This window comes from Bubalus bubalis, chromosome 8 (genome assembly GCF_019923935.1).
Source record: "Bubalus bubalis isolate 160015118507 breed Murrah chromosome 8, NDDB_SH_1, whole genome shotgun sequence".
NCBI lineage: Eukaryota > Metazoa > Chordata > Mammalia > Artiodactyla > Bovidae > Bubalus > Bubalus bubalis.
The window spans coordinates 12,259,968-12,280,832 of NC_059164.1; the positions used below are offsets into that span (position 1 = coordinate 12,259,968).

The 20,865-nt window shown below is 42.2% G+C and overlaps 1 protein-coding gene across 1 annotated transcript in view; it reads right to left on the reverse strand.

Moving 5' to 3' along the window:
• PON3 (paraoxonase 3) overlaps positions 1–17,713 on the reverse strand; it is a 37,252-nt gene extending 19,539 nt beyond the window's left edge. Inside the window, exons 1-4 of the mRNA XM_006065927.4 lie at positions 17,556–17,713; positions 16,060–16,130; positions 6,881–6,936; positions 829–994 (exon numbers count right to left, since the gene is read on the reverse strand). Of these exons, the coding sequence (XP_006065989.3) occupies positions 829–994; positions 6,881–6,936; positions 16,060–16,130; positions 17,556–17,668 (406 nt within the window). The 5' untranslated portion in view covers positions 17,669–17,713. The remainder of the gene's footprint in view (positions 1–828; positions 995–6,880; positions 6,937–16,059; positions 16,131–17,555) is intronic.
• Positions 17,714–20,865: the final 3,152 nt, after the last annotated feature.

Genomic DNA, 20,865 nt, shown 5'->3' on the forward strand with positions numbered 1-20,865 from the left:
ATTGCCAAATAATATTCCATCTCACTTCCTTGGTGGTGTTTTTTTCTTTATTTAGTTCATCTTAATAGAAGTGTATCACCTGGTATTTTATTATTTTTTAATAAACTTTTTACTTTTTCTTAGAGCATAGCCAATTAACAATGTTGTGATAGTTTAAAGTGAACAGCAAATGGACTCAGCCACACACATACATGTATCCATTATCCACCAAACTCTGTCCCATCCAGGCTGCCACACAACCTTGAGCAGAGTTACCTGTGGTATACTGGTTGTATCTTTTGAAGATCTTAATTTTGATCATGTCTAAATTCATCCATTGTTTTCTTTTATGTTGTTTTATAATGTCACATCTTCACTTTCACTTTTCACTTTCATGTATTGGAGAAGGAAATGGCAACCCACTCCAGTGTTCTTGCCTGGAGAATCCCAGGGATGGGGGAGCCTGGTGGGCTGCCATCTACGGGGTCGCACAGAGTCGGACATAACTGAAGAGACTTAGCAGCAGCAGCAGCAGCAGCAGCATGATGTCACATGATTATTTTCAAAGGGCCTTTAATTTATATGTTAGATTTCTGAGAACAACATTCAGACTGGTTTTGATGGTGAGATGAAAAGGGAATAGGAGAAAGAAGGTTTGACCACAATCTAATCTTCCCCTCTTTCATGCAATTAGAAAAATGTTTTGATATACATTTATTATCTCACAAATATATACCTTTATGGTAAAATAGCATCTTCTCTCCTTTGACATACATGCTGGGTAGTTTGAGGATGAGTGGTTTGGTATTTCCCTCATTTCCCCCTTATTCTTAAGCATTCAGGTTTTACCTTTGTCAATGAAAGTACTCATTCCATGTGGATTAAAGGATGCTTTGTCAAAACCATTACTGATGTTTAATTCCTGGACCCTAGGGTTTTGCTCATTTAAATCCATCAAGAAGATTCGTCCTGGCTTATCTGGTGCAAGGTCTGGCATGCCTGGATATTTTAATCCCTTTAAGAAACAGAGAAACAAAAATGTTCAAAGCTCTAAATTTCTTTGATAGATTTCTGGGATTTTTTTACACTGTCAGGTGTTGCCATTATCTGATTTGAAGGATTACCAGTGTCATCCAGGCCATTGGGAATGGGAATATGGGAAGAACCTATCTTCAGTTTTTAATATATAGAGAGAGGAGGTTAAGCCAAAGAGCATAATACAAGAGACTAAGCTGAATAACTTTGTTTGAGTCCCTTAACCTGCCTAAGCTACAGGTTACTTATTTATAAAATGTGGAAGTTAAAATATTTAGTTACTGAGGTTCTTTCTAGTCCTAGGGTGTATGGTTTCATTGCACTGCTCCCACCCTCAGTTCAGTTCAGTTCAGTTGCTCAGTCGTGTCCAACTCTTTGCGACCCCGTGAGGCCTCCCTGTCCATCACCAACTCCCAGAGTCCACCCAAACCCATGTCCATTGAGTCAGTGATGCCATCCAACCATCTCATCCTCTGTCATCCCCTTCTCCTCCTGCCCTCAATCTTTCCCAGAATCAGGGTCTTTTCAAATGAGTCAGCTCTTTGCATCAGGTGGCCATGAAACTGGTTCTCCTATTAATTCTTAGCTGATCCTACTCTTTGTCATTATATAACAATGTAGGGTGAGAGCATTGTTACACCCTGCATTGTTATATTATGTAACGACAAAGGTAGGATTAGCTAAGAATTAATAGGAGAACCAGTTTCATTGAGTTGACTATTTCCGACCTGTTTGGTTCCTACAGATTGGTCCAAAGATTTGAATGTGAATCCTTTTCTCCAAATACTGTAAAACATTCATTCCAGTAACTTGTACAGTGGCTGTTTCTACTGGAAGGACCAGGTATTTATCAACCAATAATAGGTGTCCTGAATGTACTGGACCTTTGCTGCATCCGAGGTCACTGTGTCAAAACTTAGGATTGGTTTATTCTATACTAATTATAAAACTCAGCCTACTTCCTCCTTGTATCTTTCCTCTATCACTCTGATGTATGTAAACATCAACATTGTATATTTTCTTGTACACTCATGTCTACTTATACCCAGTTTAAATTCTTTCCTTTTCTCTCTTTCTTTCTACTCTAACTTCTCCCTTGCACTCTCTCTCTCCTTCCTCCCTCCCTCTCTTACACACACACACACACACACACACACTTTTACTCATACTATTCTTGGCCTTTCCATTGCTTCACCCCTGACCTCTGGGAGAGTAGGTCTTCAGTTCCAAATTCGTTGTTGTTGAGTCACTCAGTTTTGTCTGACTCTTTGTGACCCCATCGACTACAGCAAATAACTCTGCCTATATCTTCAAACTTTTCTTAGAATAGTCCTTCTGTGCTTAAATCTTATAAGAAACCTGGCTTTCCTCAGATAATACCAGCCACTGAAGCCCATCGGTGGAAGGGCTATTCCCTCTATCATTCATCCTCCTTAAGTGACCACACCTAGAGGACAGATCAGCATGCCCCTGTTGTTGCTGTTCAGTTGCCAAGTCATGTCCAACTCTTTGCAACCCCATGGCTGCAGCAGGCCTGGCTTCCCTGTCCTTTGCTATCTCCAGGACTTTGCTCAAACTCTTGTCCATTGAGTCGATGATGTCATATAATCATCTCATCTTCTGTCATGCCCTTCTCCTGCCCTTAATCTTTCCCAGCATCAGGATCTTTTCCACTGAGTCAGCTCTTCTCAGCCAGTGGCCAAAGTATTGGAGCTTCAGCTCAGTATCAATTCTTTCAATGAACATTCAGGGTTGATTTCCTTTAGGATTGACTGGTTTGATCTCCTTGCAGTCCAAGGGACTCTCAAGAGTCTTCTCTAGCACCACAGTTTAAAAGCATCAATTCTTTGGTGCTCAGCCTTCTTTATGGTCCAACTCTCACATCTGTACATGACTACTGGAAAAACCATAGCTTTGACTATGCACACCTCTGTTGGCAAAGTGATGTCTCTGCTTTTTAATACACTGTCTAGGTTTGTCAGATTTTCTTCCAAAGAGCAAGTGTCTTTTAACAGCCCTGAGCCATGCACTTCTGCTTCCAGACCTCGAATCTTGCCATCATCAGTTAAGAGCCTGTCTTCTAAGAAAGACTCACTCTTTGCTCACTGCTTCCTTATCAAATTCTCTATCAAGTCTCTTTGCCCTGTTCTAACTTTTATATAGGGCTCTTGCCTGGAAAATCCCATGGACGGAGGAGCCTGGTAGGCTGCAGTCCATGGGGTCTCTAAGAGTTGGACACGACTGAGCAACTTCAGTTTCACTTTTCACTTTCATGCATTGGAGAAGGAAATGGCAACCCACTCCAGTGTTCTTGCCTGGAGAATCCCAGGGATGGGGGAGCCTGGTGGGCTGCTGTCTATGGGGTCACACAGAGTCAGACACGACTGAAACGACTTAGCAGCAGCAGCAGCAGTCTAAAATCAGGTTGAAAAATACTACAAAGTTATCATCTCAACTTCAGTCAGACATTTAATATTCTTTATCAATATTTGTGTTTATTCTAATATGTAAACTACTGTGTATCTCTAAGTATCTCTTCTGGATTTATTTCATTATCTTCCATAGACCACACCATCTTTCTGTATTCTCAGTGGATGACTTTACCTCCTTTTTCACTGAAAAAAAAAAAAAAATCCATGCCATTCAACATGAATTTACTCATTCCCTCCTTTATACCTTAGTTTATTCTTCAGTTTTATCAAGTCTCATCCTTTCGCCCTCTTTTCTAAGGAAAGAATATCCTTCTGTTCTTAGTTAATTCCCTGATATCTAGGGTCTGTCTTTAGAATTCACCACTCATTCTTCACCAGTGTCCCCTTGTTTTACCTGAAAAATTGCTCATTTCTCTTTCCCTGAAATAAATATTTTCCAACTTTACTACTTCAAACAGGCATTTTTCTCACCTTCCTTCACTGTCAAATTTTTTAGAAACATCACTTGGCCTTGTTGCCTTGGTTTGAATTGCTCCAACTCTTAATTTTCTGGAATCCATATTCTACCAGTTTCTAGAAATACCTCTATAAAGGTCATATCAACGGCCTCCAAAATGTCTACTTAATAATCCTTCCATATCTCCTTATCTGTATCTCTGTGGCATTTGACACTATGGTATAACTTTTATTTCTTATCAAAAAATCAAAAGTAGAATTTCCACATAGAATTACTGCTTCTTTTCCTGCCCTTCCCTCCCTCTGTCCTCATCCATCCCTCCCTTCTCATTCTGCACTCTTCCCTTGCAGAGCTCATTCATAAGGTTTCAGGTATTTCTTCTACATTAGTAATTATCAAATATGCACATTTTCCTGGAACCTCTCTATGGAGCCCTAGCTTGCATCCCAACTTCTTCCTAAAGGCAGTTCAAAATCAGATGATCAAAATCAAAATCATCTCTCCTCAAATACTTGCTCTCATTTGTATCTATTCTCTGTTAAGGGAATCACTGCTCTCCCCAATATCAGGCCATACAATGGAGACTCCAAATCTCTTTCCTTCATAGTCAATTCGTCACTAAGTCCAGTGGCACAAATAGTGGTGACGTTCAGGGAAAGATGTCAGAGACACCCAGTTCTTCCCATTTTCACTTGAGGTAGATCTTCTCTTTTCATATAAGGAAAATTAAGCCCGGAGAAGTGAAATGCCTAAATCACTCTGATCATTAGTTGTACAGTGATTTACAACTTTTTCCCACGCCATAAAGAAAGGTTTGACAGTAGATAATATTATATTGCTCAGGAACACTGCTCAGGGCAGAACCCCGCAGCAAGTATGGAGGGAGTTTGGAGGAATGTGAGGGCACTGCCAACTGGTAGAAGGATCAGGTGCTCTGGAAATGGAAATGATCTGATTGGGGAATAAGGGTGGAGCACGGCCAACAAACAGTAAGTGTCACGACGAATGAAACTCTTTGCATATACTTGGTTTTCTGTTTAAAGCAGTTAGGTAAGAATTTTGGCATGGATTGCAATTATTTTGATACCATTCACCCCTGAAAATGGCAAAAATGACCTGGGTGTGCAGGCATCTTATTTCCACCAACAGACTACAGGTACGTGTGGACAAGCATTGAACTCCTCCACTGCCCTCATTCACCAGCACACATATTCAGTAAACAGTCAAGCACCTATGTATGCCAGACACTGTGTCAGGTGCAGCATGGCAACAGACACTCCAAAGTCCTGTCTCAGAAGGACTGAAATCCAGGGAGGCAGCACCAAGCAAGCCCATCAGATACAGGGAGGCATCTAAGACCCTACCCACAGGGAAACTATGGGGGCACAGAAGAGCCACCTTGCCCAGAAACAGAGTGTTAGGAATATTTCTGAGGAATTAAAGTTCCACTACAGTGAGCTCTCATAGGGAACGAGGAGTTAGATGGCAACATGTGAGGAAGGGAGTAATCTTGCTGGCAAAAAACATGTCAAGTCCCAAGGTAAGGAAGCAGATAGCCTGCTTGGCACCTCTAAATAGGCTAAAAATATCTATCACACAGAATTACTCCCTAAATCAGCAGCTTCCAAACATGTTCTAGGATGGCAAGAAAGGGCAGTAGGAGGTGACCAAGAAGAACAAGGACTTGAATTTATTGCAGTACAGCAAGATTAAAAATAAGCAAAGAACATTATCCTTATCCTATAAGAATGAGTTGTTTGTTATTTTGCAAAAAGAGCTAACGTTTCTCACAATTATTTGTGATGACAATCTCTACTTGCTGAATAACAAGAATTCAGTACACTTACCTCTAGTGAAAATATTAATAGAAAAGAAACATACAGTAGGAACTACACATCTCCTAGCCATAAAATAATTATTTTTAAAGGTCTGTTGGGCATCACATTGAAAATCTATATTGATAGTAGGTAGTTTAAGTCAACAAAGAAAAAGCTTTTCTAGACAGCTTTAGTTTTTGGAGGAAAACTAAAGACATAAAATCCTTCCCACCCACCTCCCTAACATATAGCACACCAGCAGCAATTTAAAATGCATATTGACTATAGACCCTGACTATACTGAAGAATTTAGAAATTGGGACCATTAAGGAATATTTTATGGGCCCCCCTCCTTTTGGCCAAAAAGACATAGATTTTTAAAATGTGTTATTTGATAGTATTTTATTGGCCCAAATGGAATATTAGAACATGCAATTCCAGCAATCAGAATTCACATTGGAAATGTAATTAATATCTACTTTTTTCAAAATCCTAAGTCCCACTCCAAATTGTAACTGATTTAACTAAGTATATGATAATTTTCAATATTTTTACAATATAACATTTTAATGTGTTGAAGTTCAAGCCTTCTCATAGCTTCCTAATCATCCCAAACCTGTGAAGGTGGTAATGGAAATAAAATGCATGTTTTTCCTTACTCCTCTTTGAAAGAGCTTTTCTTTAAATGCTGAGGAACCCAAAATGGAAATGCTTTTGGGAAATGCAAAGAAATGCAAGACGGTTATGAATTGAGTAACATGGCTAACATTCACTCTGCAAACATTTACTGAGTTCCAAACTCAGGCAGGTATGATGAGATGAATACCGATTAGTCATCTGGAAGATGACTTCCAGAAGCTGAGGCTCAGCCAGTAGGGCAATGATGAGGATGGACAGCCATAGAGCAAATCTGGAGCCTCGTCTAGGAAGTGAATGGAATTCAATATACACTTATCAGCACTCCCCTGGGTATATAACTGCCCACCATGGGGTAGGCAAGCTTGGGCACTTCTGTCTTGCCTCAGTTAGCCTCTGGAATCCCATTTTGGTGCTTTTAGTTGACTAGTTTACACACAAGTGGGACACTTGTGTTGGTGACACTAATGTTCTATGCATACAGCTGTTGACTTGCACATCTGAGGAGCACGGGAAATACTCACACTGGAGATGAAAGCCAGCCCACTAGGAAGGATATCAATATCTTCAGAGCCATTTTCTACAAAAAAAAAAAAGCTGAGGATCAGAAAGATGCATGAATGGTGGCTTAAAAAGTAATTTCACACACAGTCAAGACTTTGAACTTCTTTTGGAAACTACCTTAACTTTTTGAGCTATTTACTTGGGAAATAATATTAACTTTCAGGAATCCTACAGGTATGCTGCTCTCCAGGTCTCCAGGAGAACCTGAGCCAGATTCCTGAAATACTAAATTCTTCTTTTGTTTTTTAATAACTCCATTTTCAGGAGAAAAAAGAAAATAACTATAAAATAAACTCATATTCTAGATTTATTCTTTAAATAAAAACTCCTAGAGCATGTCCTAAGAGATTCAGCTTTACTTGCCACACAAGACAGATCTATAGACCAAGTGATAACATTTGGAAAGCCATCATTGTGAAGATCACTTAAAGACTTCTCTGTCAAGTATTTCTCTCCTCTAACTTGTTGTTCAGTTCAGTTCAGTCACTCAGTCATGTCCAACTCTTTGCGACCCCATGAACTGCAGCACGCCAGGCCTCCCTGTCCATCACCAACTCCCAGAGTCCACCCAAACCCATGTCCATTGAGTCAGTGATGCCATCCAACCAACTCATCCTCTGTCGTCCCTTTCTCCTCCTGCCCTCAAACTTTCCCAGCATCAGGGTCTTTTCCAATTAGTCAGCTCTTTGCATCAGGTGGTGAAGTATTGGAGTTTCAGCTTCAACATCAGTCCTTCCAATGAACACCCAGGACTGATCAAATTTAGGATGGACTGGTTGGATCTCCTTGGGTCCAAGGGACTCTCAAGAGTCTTCTCCAACACCACAGTTCAAAAGCATCAATTCTTTGGCGCTCAGCTTTCTTTATAGGCCAGCTCTCACATCCATACATGACTATTGGGAAAACCAAAGCTTTGACTAGATGGACCTTTGTTGGCAAAATAATGTCTCTGCTTTTTAATATGCTGTCTAGGTTGGTCATAACTTTCCTTCCAAGGAGTAAGTGTCTTTTAATTTCATGGCTGCAGTCACCATCTGCAGTGATTTTGGAGCCCAGAAAAATAAAGTCTGACACTGTTTTCACTGTTTCCCCATCTGTTTGCCATGAAGTGATGGGACCAGATGCCATGATCCTAGTTTTCTGAATGTTGAGCTTTAAGCCAACTTTCTCACTCTCCTCTTTCACTTGCATCAAGAGTCTCTTTAGTTCTTCTTCACTATCTGCCATAAGGGTGATGTCATCTGCATATCTGAGGTTATTGATAACTTGTTGAGGCCTGAAAAATCTATTGTTTTCTAATCATATTGGGAAATTATTAATTGTTCTCTGTTATAAAAGCAACAGATCATACACAACATAAAGCAACTAAACTCCAATTTTAAAAAAGCAATAAATCCTAGGATGAGCTGTTGGAAATAAATGAATTTGGAAGATTTTACTTAGATCCTTTTCTCACTGAGAGATGGTCATGGGCATTTTTCTATAGAAAGAAACATATAATGAATAAGTTATGACTGAGAACAGGAATGAAAAGGAGATTCACATGTTTTCTAGCAAAGAGGTGGACCCATATATGATGTGTTCCCAGGCAGGCAGCATTGAAGATGCAAGCAATGGTTATGGAATATGGCAAATGGTAATTTACAAATCTGATTGAAACAATGTATCAAAGCCACATGTTCTTAAAAATGCCATGTTCAAACTCTCCCATTAGGAGGCTAGGTCTGTATCCTCTTCCCTTAACCCTGGGTGGACCTTTCTAACTGCTCTGACAAATTGAATGAGGAGAAAGTGATGCCAGCTGACATACAAAGTCAAGTTATAATCAAACCTGCCATTGCTTTCTCTCTCCAAGCATGTGGCTTGGGAGCCCTGATTCTAAATATAAGAAGTCTGGCTATTTTGCAGGTACAGAGGAGAGACTGTGGAGAGACCACATGTGGTACAGAGGGGTCTGAAAGTGTCTCAGATGAGCTGAGACACCCTAGCTGATGCAAAGGGAATAGAGATGAGCTGCCTCCCCTGAGCCCAGCCAAAACTACAAACTCATGAGCAAAATAACTACCATCCTTCTCAGTCACTAAGTTTTGAGGTAGTTTGCTGCACAGCTATAGTAAATAGAATGCATGGGAAAATGGTTACCTGAGGTAATGGATTCCTAAGGAGAATGGGGGAAAGAAAAGTGGAATAAAGCCCCCCCAAAAAATGCAAATTTGAATCATCAGAGTAATAAACAATAGGCACTGAAAACTGGAGGATGGAAAAAGATTTAATCCTATTGATTATACTGAAGATGAAAACTAATCCCCAACTAGGAACCTGAAAACTAATCACAGCTTTCCATTTTCTAAGCATTCCAGTTAATCAAGATTTACCAATATATGGTGTTTTGATGGTCTGAAAGATTTAATGCTTTTTCTACATGGAATAGGGCTTCCCAGGTGGCACCGTGGTAAAGGATCAGCCTGCTAATGCAGGAGATGCAAGAGATGTGAGTTTGATCCCTGTATCGGGAAGATCCCCTGGAGCAGGAGATGGCATCCCACTCCTGTATTCTTGCCTGGAGAGTCCCCTGGACAGAGGATCCTGGCGGGCTACAGTCCATGGGGTTGCAAAGAGTCAGACACGACTGAGTACGCATGCCCTGCCCTACATGGAGTAAAATAGACTTGGGGAGAATCCAGCAAATTGAATAAAACAGTTTTAAAAATGATGTTGAATATGGGTGGATTAGTTTTTAAAATTCATTTATTAATTTGTGTTTTTTTTAATTGTCAGGTTTTTTGGTTCACTTTTGGCTGTGCTGGGTCTTCATTGCTGCATGGGCTTTTCTCTAGTTGTGGTGAGCAGGGGCTACTCTTTAGTTGCAATGCATGGACTTCTCCCTGCTGTGGCTTCTCTTGTAGTACAGCATGGGCGCTAGGGCACAGGCTCAGTGGTTGTGGTGCACGGGTTTAGTTGCTCTGCAGCATGTGAGATCTTCCCAGATCAGGTTCGGAACCCATGTCTCCTGCATTGGCAGGCAGATTCTTTCCCATTGAGCCATCAGGGAATCCCCTGGATGGGTTAGTTTTTGAACAAACCTTTTTCTATCTCTTTTTTCCTCTAAACACCACTTCTGGGCTTCCTTTTGCCCTAGTCTCCTTCTGCCTCTATCCTGGCTGGAAATACTCACCAGCCTGTACCTGCACTTGGCTATTTCTCATAGCAGAGCACCCATTTACTCTAGTCCCAAGGTGTCAGCTTCCACCCACATACTCTTAACTCTCCAATCTCTAAATCAAGCCCAAAACTTTCTCCCAACTTCCAGACCTCTGTATTCACCTGTATATACATGAATAGTGAAAGTCAGTCCGCTGTGTCTGACTCTTTGCGACCCCATGGACTTCTCCATGGACTTCTCTAGGCCAGAATACTGGAGTGGGTAGCTGTTCCCTTCTCCAGAGGATCTTCCCAACCCAGGGATAAAACCAGGTCTCCCATATATAGGACATTTCTATCGGGCCTTTTCATTTCTCATGTTCAACATGTATCAAAGCGATCTGGAAATTTCCCTCTTAAATCTGCTCCATTTTGTATATTTCAATTTCAGTGGATGACATTTCCATCCCCCAAGTACCCAAAGTAGGAACCTTGGAGTTATCCTTGATGTCTTCCTTTTCCTTACTCCCTAAAACCATCTGATCACAAGTCTTTCAAGCTCTGGAACTCCCTCCTGGATTTCTGTAATAGCTTCCTAGTAGGTCCACTTTGCTCCCCTACAAGCATTCTTTTTTTTTTTTTTTTTAAATTTTATTTTATTTTTAAACTTTACATACTGTATTAGTTTTGCCAAATATCAAAATGAATCCGCCATAGGTATACATGTGTTCCCCATCCTGAACCCTCCTCCCTCCTTCCTCCCCATTCCATCCCTCTGGGTCGTCCCAGTGCACCAGCCCCAAGCATCCAGTATCGTGCATCGAACCTGGACTGGCAACTCATTAAATCGCAAACTTGACCCTGTAATTGCCCCTGCTTAAAACCCTCCAAAGGTCCAGTAGGGCTGGCAGTAAAATACTCAAACTCCTTGACCTAGATCCGCAGTTCGATGCCTCTTGGCTCCGATCTCAATTCTTGGGGCTCCCAGCTTTCGCTGTCTTTTCCAGGCGTGCTGCAGCACTCTGTCAGCAGTTCCGAGGTGGGCCAGGCTTGTTTACCTGCATACCTGAGCACATGCTGTTACCTGCTTCTTGGCAACACACGTTTCCCACACCCAGTCTCACCTCCACTTGACTGAGTATCACAGGCCCTTTGAGATGACTTGGATGCTGTCCCCTCAGCTTTTTCAACCTCTCTTGGCTCCAAAATCCAATTTGTGTACTAACATGGTCACCTGTGACTACCTCCACCATGATATTTTCCACACTTGGGCTGCAACTTGCTTGGATCAAGGACCTGGTTTTATTCAGTACTGTGTCCTTGTACCCAATATAACACCTGCCTTTTCACTATAAAAGCTTTCAGCAACAAGCTGGTTGACTGACTAAAAAGGAGAAACTGCTTTAGTTTTTGAACTTTGTCTTGTTTGAGGTTAAATTATTGACAAGTGAGTGTTAATTTCTGAATAGAAGATGTCCTGAATTGTATAATTTCTGATTTAGTCTTTTCATCTTCCAAACACCGTTTCACACATCTCCCATGATAGCACTAACATGCTTCAGTAATTCACCTGCAGCATGAGTGGGCATTTTCCAGAGATGCTATGCTGGGGTTTTTTTTTTTTTTTTTTTTTTTTACTTGCTCTGTCCACAGCACAGGGAAGCTGGTGCTTTGCACTCAGATGTGGAAAAGAATTAGTAGCTGATTGTACATTATTCCTGACCCTCCTTTATCCCCCTCCCTGACCTGTACTGCATCTGCATGATGACCCAGTGCATCTTAGCAACAGGGGCTCCTGTGGGAGTAAAAGCCTCTGGGACACCCTCCCCTGAGTCCTCTCCATATACTCATTACCCTGTGCACAGACAACATTAAAACCCCACTGCTAAGTCTAAAACCAGTCTTACAAATAGGTATCTACTCCCTTTTAATCTGTCCACCCTATTTTTTGGCAAAACCTCATTTCTCTGGCCTCCAATTGTTCTCTATAGACGTCTTGAGAAAAAGTCATGCCAAAACATTACTATCAATTAATATTATCATTTCACATCTTCGAGGGAAGAAAATAGCCAGCTAAGAAAACAAATGGAAACTACCATGGAGTAGAATCATATCTTGGAGACACGGGAAGCTACAGGAGAAAGGGAAGGAGAGGAAGATAGGAAGACTCCATATACAATGGCTGTCTGTCTACTTGATAATTCTGTCAAGGGTAAGCTAATAAAGCTGTTCCTATTTCAAGGGCAACTTTGATTAGCCAAATAACTTCCCAGTTAAGCCAATCTTTGAGCCTCAAAGCCTTGGAAAAAAGATGAATTTAATATAAAAAAGATCTTTGAGGTATGATTTCTGAGAGGTTAGAATTATTTCACTTTTTAAGCTTTCTTTCTAGAAAGAATACTGGGGAAAGAATGGGACTTCCCTGGTGGTCCAGTGGTTATGACCCAATTCTTCCAATTCAGGGAGCTTGGGTTCGATCCCCGGGAGGGGAACTAAGCTCCCACATGCCACACAGTGTAGCCAAAATAAATAAATAAATAAATAATAATGAGGAAGGAGAACAAAAAGAGGAAAAGTTTGTTCTGACAATAAAGTGGAAGTTTTAGTCGTGTTTGACTCCTTGCAACCCCATGGACTGTAGCCCACCAGGCTCCACTGTCCACGCATGCATTCCATGTCCATGGAGTTCTCCAGGCAAGAATACTGGAGTGGGTAGCCACTCCCTTCTCCAGGGGATCTTCCTGACCCAGGGAATGAACCCAGGTCTCTTGCATTGCAGGCAGACTCTTTACCATCTGAGCCATCAGGCAAGCCCTCGACCAATAAAACTAATCAGAAAAGTCTTAGGTCTTGAAGAAAACACAAATCAGAAATTTCCCCCAGCTCTGTTACTGCCTACTATACTCTGCCTTCAATTCTTTGGTTTTCCATGCTTTCACAAAGCTTTTCACTCTCAGAGAGGAGGGTCTTACGAATATCATCTCATTAGTGAGCTTTGTTTAAATGTCCAACTTGCCCTGTCTTGGTCAGCTCTATTGATTAATATTTCACTTTTTTGCATTCAGATTTTCTGTTTTCTGCTGCCACCATACTTCCCTGAAACTCCGTAATAAAAATGTGCTGTCAGTAGATAAGAAAGGCAGTGTTACACAACAGAGAGTACAAAGGCATGGAAGAAAACCACTGTGCCTCTTAATGTAGACCTGGCACCTTCTCGTTCTGAACCACTGGGCAGGGAACTTCATTTTTCTGGGTGTCAGTTTCCTAATCTCCAAAGACAGATGGCAGCACCCACCTTACGGGGTGTTTGTGAGGATGATGTACAGTGTTTCCAAAGGACTCAGCAGAGAGCCATAGACACTAGGCCTTTGATAAGGTAGTAGTATTATTTTTAGATATATAGCAATATTGTCCTATTGACAAATGACTCATGATCATTCTCACTTGTTCAGTTCTGTAAATATAGAATGTATATATGGCAATAGACATGAGATGTGCATGCCTTTTTTTCTTCTGCTCTAGTTTTTTGAAATAATTGTATTTATTTTTGGCTGTGCTGGGTCTTCGTCGCTGCGAGGGTTTTCTCTAGTTGTGGAGAGCAGGGACTACTCTCTTGCTGGAGTGCACAGGCTTCTCACTGCAGTGGCTTCTCGTGTTGTCAAGTGCCGCAGAACACGGGCTCTGGGCACGCTGGCCTCAGGAGTTGTGGCTCCCGGGCTCCAGTGCACAGGCTCAGCAGTTTTGGCACACAGGCTCAGTTGCTCTGCACCATGTTGGATCTTCCTGGATCAGGGATAGAACCCGTGTCTCCTGCAATGGCAGGTGGATTCTTTACCACTGAGCCACCAGGGAGGCCCCTTCTGCTCTAGTTTTAACTTCTCAAGCCTATTTGAATCATACAATCTGAGAGTTGGGCTAGACTTTAACAGTGCTTTAACAATGCTCTAATTACTGTCTAAATTAACTGGCAGACTCTTTTGAGAGATATATATATAATTAATATGAATATTACTCCACAAGGCAGTAAACAAATGATTGAATGTTACATTTTCTTATTTTTTTAATCAAATTAAATCTGACCCCAAACCCACATTGCACTAAACTGGTAAGAAGTTCAGCCTGAATCATTATTGGGTCTCTCTGCCAGGGTTGTGCAAACAGCTTAATAAACAAAGCTGTGGACTTTGGGGAAGTCCACATGGCCTTTATTCTACACTAGTCACCACTGAAATATTCATTGCCAAGCTCATGTGGTCCCTTTAATTTAGAAAATTTTGCCAGTTATACATACTGTGCGCGCGCACACACACACAACCTTTGCTCATGCTATGACACACAAGTGTAAGGGGTCCAGCCTCCCTGAAGGTATATTGTAGCCATTTCTTTACAAGGTCTTGATTCTCCCCCAGAGTGGGACAAAGCTCCCTGTTATTTAAAACAACAACAACCACATATTCTCCTTCCATCTCCATCAGAAGCCTTTGAAGGAGCCCAGGTTTTTAAATATCAAAGTCAGGAAATGCTTTGTCTTGAGTTCCTTCTGCTTTCTAGCTCGCAATACACACCTCATCTAACACTAGGGAGCACAAAGGCCAGGCTGTTTCCCTATTTGTTTTAGAAATTGAGAGGGGAAATAAAGAAAGAAAACCAAAATCAAAAGGGCTCTTATATATATATATATATATATTAGTAACTTATCTTGGAGATCATTTATATTACAATAAGCTATACTGTTGTCCTGTCACATACTGAAATAATTCACAGTCCTTGACCCTAGGAGGTTTACAATCTGATTGTGAGAGAAAGACACTGTTGGCTCTAAAATAAAGCATGTGGCAGGTGTCTCAAGTGAATGGGAGTTTCAGAGTGCTCTGAGAGTTCAGGGGTAGAAGAGGGATTTCCAGCTGATTTCAGCAAGCAGCAATGAAGAAATCTTTGGAGGTAATTTCATGAGCAAAGGTGAGAAAATGAAAGAATACATTCCTAGAACAGCATCTGGCTAGATTTTTTTTTCCCCCTAGTAGTATCATCAGGGAGAGTTAAAGGCTCGGAGCCAGAACAAGCAGTTGAAGCAGTAAGGAGTAAATGAGATCAGCTCTATGTGGGGGCCCAGGAGAGGCCAACAGGTCTCACGTGAAACAGTGAGGGGAGAGGGGAAAATAAATGGCTCCTTCATTTTTTTTTTAAGATTTTTAAAGTCTTTATTGAATTTGTTACAACACTGCTTCTGCTTCATGTTTTGGTGTTGTGGCCTCAAAGCCTGTGAGATCTCAGCTCCCTGACTAACGATGGAATCCATATCTCCTGCATCAGAAGGCAAAGTCTTACCCACTGGACTGCCAGGGAAGTTCAAGATTCCTAAATTTTGAACTGAAACTCTTTGAGAATGCAGGTACCAAGCTTAAGAGAAGTCTGGAAGAAGAACTGATTATGGCTGGGGTGTGAGAGAGGAAATGACAGAAAGGCAAAGTAGATTTCAAACAGAAAAAAAGGCCTGCAGTTTGAGAGATCAGGGATCCAACTATGGATTTTCGATTAATTAAGAAGAAAAACCTCAATTGATTGGGAGGTTCTTGAGAATAATGGCTAAGTCACATTTCTTTTAGTACTAGCAGATAAATTTTGAAGGCAGTGACACTGGAAGCTAGGAGTATCATCAAGGAGAGGGGAGAAGAAAAAAAAAAAGAAGTAAGGCAACAGAAAAAGACAGAGAAGGAAATGAAATGTCAGAGTGGACAGGAGCAGAGTCCAGTGAGGGACCAACCAAAGAGTAGTCAACAACATATTTCAAATGATGGAGAGATGTCAGTAAGAGGACCGAGAAAAAGCCATAGATTTTGACATTTAGGACACCCCTTGGAGACGTGGAATCAGATAGCTTGGGTAAAATCGATGAGGCTGAAGCCTCAGTAGGAGGGTTTAAGGAGTAGCCGTGGATTAAATTAGCAGCTTCAGTCAGGGGGATGGTGACCAGGAAATTGTACTGTCATATACATACCAATTCCCTCAATAAGGTGGCAGTTCTGGGATTCTACTGACTCCACTTCTCGATATGCATTCATTCTTTCTCTGTGGAAAATAAAAACACTGGAGATCAATGCACAACATCCAAAATCAATGTCTAACCAGTCTTTAACCACCTTCAAATTCATTAACTCTCTTTCTCATCATTTATGGATGATATCACAAATAAGTAGCCATCTCCCTTTATTTACATTTACTTATATAATGTGGACACACTGGGTAATGTGCCTATATTTTTTAATTTAATAGTATATAAGTATTATTAATTTAAATGCACAAAATACTATTATCAAATGTGATAAAGCATCATCTATTATAAATCTGCACTTTGGTTCCCTTAATCCCTTACAGTCTTGCCTTTTGATCCTTGTCCCCAACTGCCTTCCCCAAATTCAACAGGGTCTCCTAATAGCTAAACTCTGTAGCTTTTGCTTTATTATTTTTAAAATTTTATGTTCATTTACTTTGCAAGTTCATGAGTTTATTAAACTGACCATAGTTTAAACAATTGGCCAAATTATTTTTTAATAGTGTTTTTGATTCCACAGTGAAACATTCTTCTAAACACAAGGAATAATTTTACATTTTTATTAAATTGTATTCAGGAAGATTCTATACTTATCTTACCGTGACTTTAAAAAAATGCTCTTTAGATTGGCTTTATAACTATCATTATTTTTTATGATTTTCTCACTTGCATGCACTGGGAGCAAATGTAACAATAAACTCAAGCTGAACTAGAATGTATTATCAAAAAGCACCATGCTCCTCAACAGATTCTGCCAATAGATATGAACCTCTGAGAAGACCAACTTCTATTTAGAGAAATAAATAAAAACAACCCAAAGAGGACTGAAAGCAAGTAGAGGCTAACATCTATTTGGGAACACATGTCATCATCTAACAATCATTTCTTCTTACTAGCCCAGTATTCTCCTGAGATATTTCTGGAATGGCTATCACCACCAGATCTTCCACTTCAAAAGGTCAGGTCAGATACCGAGACAATGCCAATCTCCCCTTGCAGGTTTCAGTTCATTTCCCTGCTGTCCTGCTAGCTCCTTTAATCTGGTAACCCGGTACCCCTCAAGGTTGAACTTGCCTTGGACAACCTCTGAGTCAGCCTAAAACATTCAGCCGGTAGCCTGGCTCCCTCCTCCCAAGACCAGCGCTTCCAACAGTTAGGTTATTCAAGGGTGGGTGGAATGCTGAGGGTGACCTGGGGAAGGGGGGCAGTTGCATAACTTTCAGAAAATAAATCGGGGCATTTCTGCCTCACGATCTTAGGAAAGGCAAGAAATCAGCTCACTTTCCACATCAGAGCTTCTCAAGGGATAGTTTGTTAGGTGCGATTGAGAAGACGGGGTCCCCAACAGCTCATTCTTACCGGCTATGAAGGCGGCCCGGGGCAGCCCTTAACCTAACTTGGAAGAAGAGAAAAAGCCCAGGACGCTCAAGATGCCAACTCACCTAAAGGTCAAAAATCTCTCCCCGACTAGGGCCAGGCCGGCGCCCAGCAGGATAATTGCCACCAGCTTCCCCATGGTCTCCGGGGTCCAGGGCGCGCAGGGCGTGCAGGGCATTCGGGAGGGGCTGCGGGCCGCGCCGGTCCCGCCCCCAGTGGTGCCCGCCCCGCCCCTCCTGCTCCCGGGCAGGTGCGCTGCCAAGGCTCTGGGCTAAGGTCGCTGCGTCCCGCCCTTCGCCGCAGCGCTGCTCCGGGTTCAAGGCCACATTCACCTGCTTTCAAGGAAACCTTTACTCGCGGATTCCTTTATTCTTCAGGGCTCAAAATACAGAGACAGGACCCATACCCCTGGGTTCCCTTGGCAGTTTTGGCGAGATCCCACGGGTGGGTGGGACGATAGAGGAGGAGGTTTGCTGCCAAAAGCTGCGGAATTCTACCTCAGCTCCTCAAGTGGCCTGAACGGGAAACTGGAGGGGCAGAGAGTGCGGGGAGCTGTAGTACAGACCCAGAAACTGCAGTTTGTGGAAGGTAAGGTGTTCTAAGAGACGCAGAATTGATCCCACACACAGGGTGGAGGCGGGGTGCGGGGAGGGGGAGGGTGGATTCTGTTTGTGGACTGGGCGGATTTGTGAATGTCAGCATCTGCCCCCAACATTTGAGATAAAGTCAGGAGAAGTGAAGGGAAAGAAATAAATAGAATAGGTAACAAGATGAGCAGAACGGAGGAGAGACGGGGAGAAGGGAAGCATAGCTTCGTTGGAAGGTTAGACTTTCAAGACTCCTAGATCCTTCTTTCTTCTGGATCTTTAGATCCTGCCAGGCAAATAATCTGCACCCTCCCACACTCATGATAAAGATCAGGCTGAAAGAAGGGGAGCACGAGGTGGAAAAGACTTAAAGAGTTTGGGCAAAGCCAAGTAGCATCTTCAAGATCTGTTTTTATTTTCCACAAGGGAAAAAAAAAAGGACTATTTCTATTGAGTTTAAGTAAACAGTGTTTGAGAGAACACAGAAGTGGAGATATTAAGTAAAGGAGGTTTCTGACTTATGGGATACATAAATACTGTTTGAATACATAATTATAGTGGAATAATAAAGCTTGCCATTTATGCAGCACCTACTATGTACCTTGCATTGTCCTTAGAACTTTGCCTATGTTAACTTTTGATTATTGGTACTTCTCTGAGGTAGGTAACATCCCAGTTTTATAGGTGAGAAAGCCAAGGCACAGATTAACTGTGTAACTTGCCCTTGGCCACACAGCTAGAGAGTGGCAGTGTGAGCCCTTCCTGTGCCCTTCCTCAGTTATGCTGAGTTTTATTAAAGCTGTGGAGGAAGGGCTACTAAAGGAACACTGGAACATCTGGAATTGCATTGATAAGACAGTTACTTCTTAGAAGATTAATTTGAAAAGAGTTCACACAGAGGAGGAATATGTATTTATATCTGCCTGCTGCTGCTGCTGCTAAGTCACTTCAGTCGTGTCCGACTCTGTGCGACCCCGTAGACGGCAGCCCACCAGGCTCCCCCATCCTTGGGATTCTCCAGGCAAGAACACTGGGGTGGGTTGCCATTTCCTTCTCCAATGCATGAAAATGAAAAGTGAAAGTGAAGTCGCTCAGTTGTTTCCGACTCTTCGCGACCCCATGGACTGCAGCCTACGAGGCTCCTCTGTGCATGGGGTTTTCCAGGCAAGGGTACTGGAGTGGGGTGCCATCGCCTTCTCCGATATCTCCCTGTATTTCTATAAAAATATTGGAAAGATACACAAGAAACTACCAAACTGGTTTCCCCTAAGTGGGACAGATGGGATGGCAAGGAGACTTTTCAACCTTTTTAAAAAATATTTTATTTATTATTTGTGGTTGTAGCTCATTGCTACATGAGCTTTTCTCTGGTTGCAATGGGCAAGGGCTACTGTCTGTCTGGTTGTGGTACGCAGGCTTCTCAATGCAGTAGCTTCTTTTGTTGCAGATCACAAGTGCTGGGGCACTCAGGCTTCATCAGTTGTGATGCATGGGCTCAGTAGATGTGGTTCCTAGGCTCGGGAGCACAGTGCTTAATTGCTCCAGGGCACTTGGGACCTTCCCAGAGCAGGGATCAAGCCTGTTTCTCCTGCCTTGGCAGCCAGACTCTTTACCACTGAACCACCAGGGAAGCCCTCAACATACCTTTTAATATAACTTTGATTTTTAATAGAGACTCCTGTGAAAACAGTGACCCATATTTCAGAAGAAAATGCGTAAATACACACCACACACACACACACACATATGGTGCGGAGATTCTGCTGCTGCTGCTGCTTCACATTTCTTCACTTAGTCGACACCCTGCATGTTTGTTTCGAAGAAAGACAGACCCCATGGATCACTGTGTGGTGATGACTCTCCAGACAGGTTCATGGCCACTGCGTATGAATTGTTCTCTGGAATGGCGTGTGTGAGTCCATGGGAGACTGGGAAGGAAGGGAAGGAATGTTGCTTGGCGTTCGCACTCAGCACTGTTTGGTGAGCACTAACAACTACTTGCCCAGCACTGAAGACTTGGTGTGAGCAAGATGCCCTTGCCTTCAAGGGGCTTACATCCTAGAGGGCAAATATATTTAAAGGAAGGAAGGGAGGGAGGATAGAAAAAAAGGAAAGAAGCAGGAGGGAAGGTGAAGCCAAAAAGCAGAAAAAGACAAGTAAAGAAGTAAGTTGTTTCATGTTCTTTTATGAAATAATCAGTCATGTATAGCCATGAGAGGAGACAGAGAGGCTCAGGAAATAATAGTCTTTTATACTCACAAAACTTAGAGACAGAAAGACAGGCATGGTACAGGGCCATGTGGGAAAGACGCCTGGGTGATTGGAAGGCAGAAAACAGGACAGGAGGGTTGAAGCTGCTCCCTTTATTGGGGGTTTCAGTCGTGTCCAACTCTTTGTGATACTATGGACGGTAGCCCACCAGACTCCTCTGTCCATGGCATTCTCCAGGCAAGAATACTGGAGTGGGTTGCCAGTGTACAGCCTAGGCTGAACTACTTAGGATTGGCTAGTTTGAATAATTTTGGCAGGTTTGAGGCTATAAGGTAGTTGCTAGTTTCCTGGCACCTAGTTCTGGGATGACTACAGCAGAGGAATATTGTCTCTTGGCATGTAAGGGCCACATAGAGGGGATATGGCTCTGGACCAGTTAGTTTGTGAATCAGAGACATGCTTCTGGTGGAGCCCCTTGCTGTCTCCCAGAAGTGGAAAAGCCTCTCTAAAGAGGTGACATTAAAACTGAGACCTGAAGTGAGAGAAGAAACTAGGTTTGTAAAGAGTGGGAGGAGGG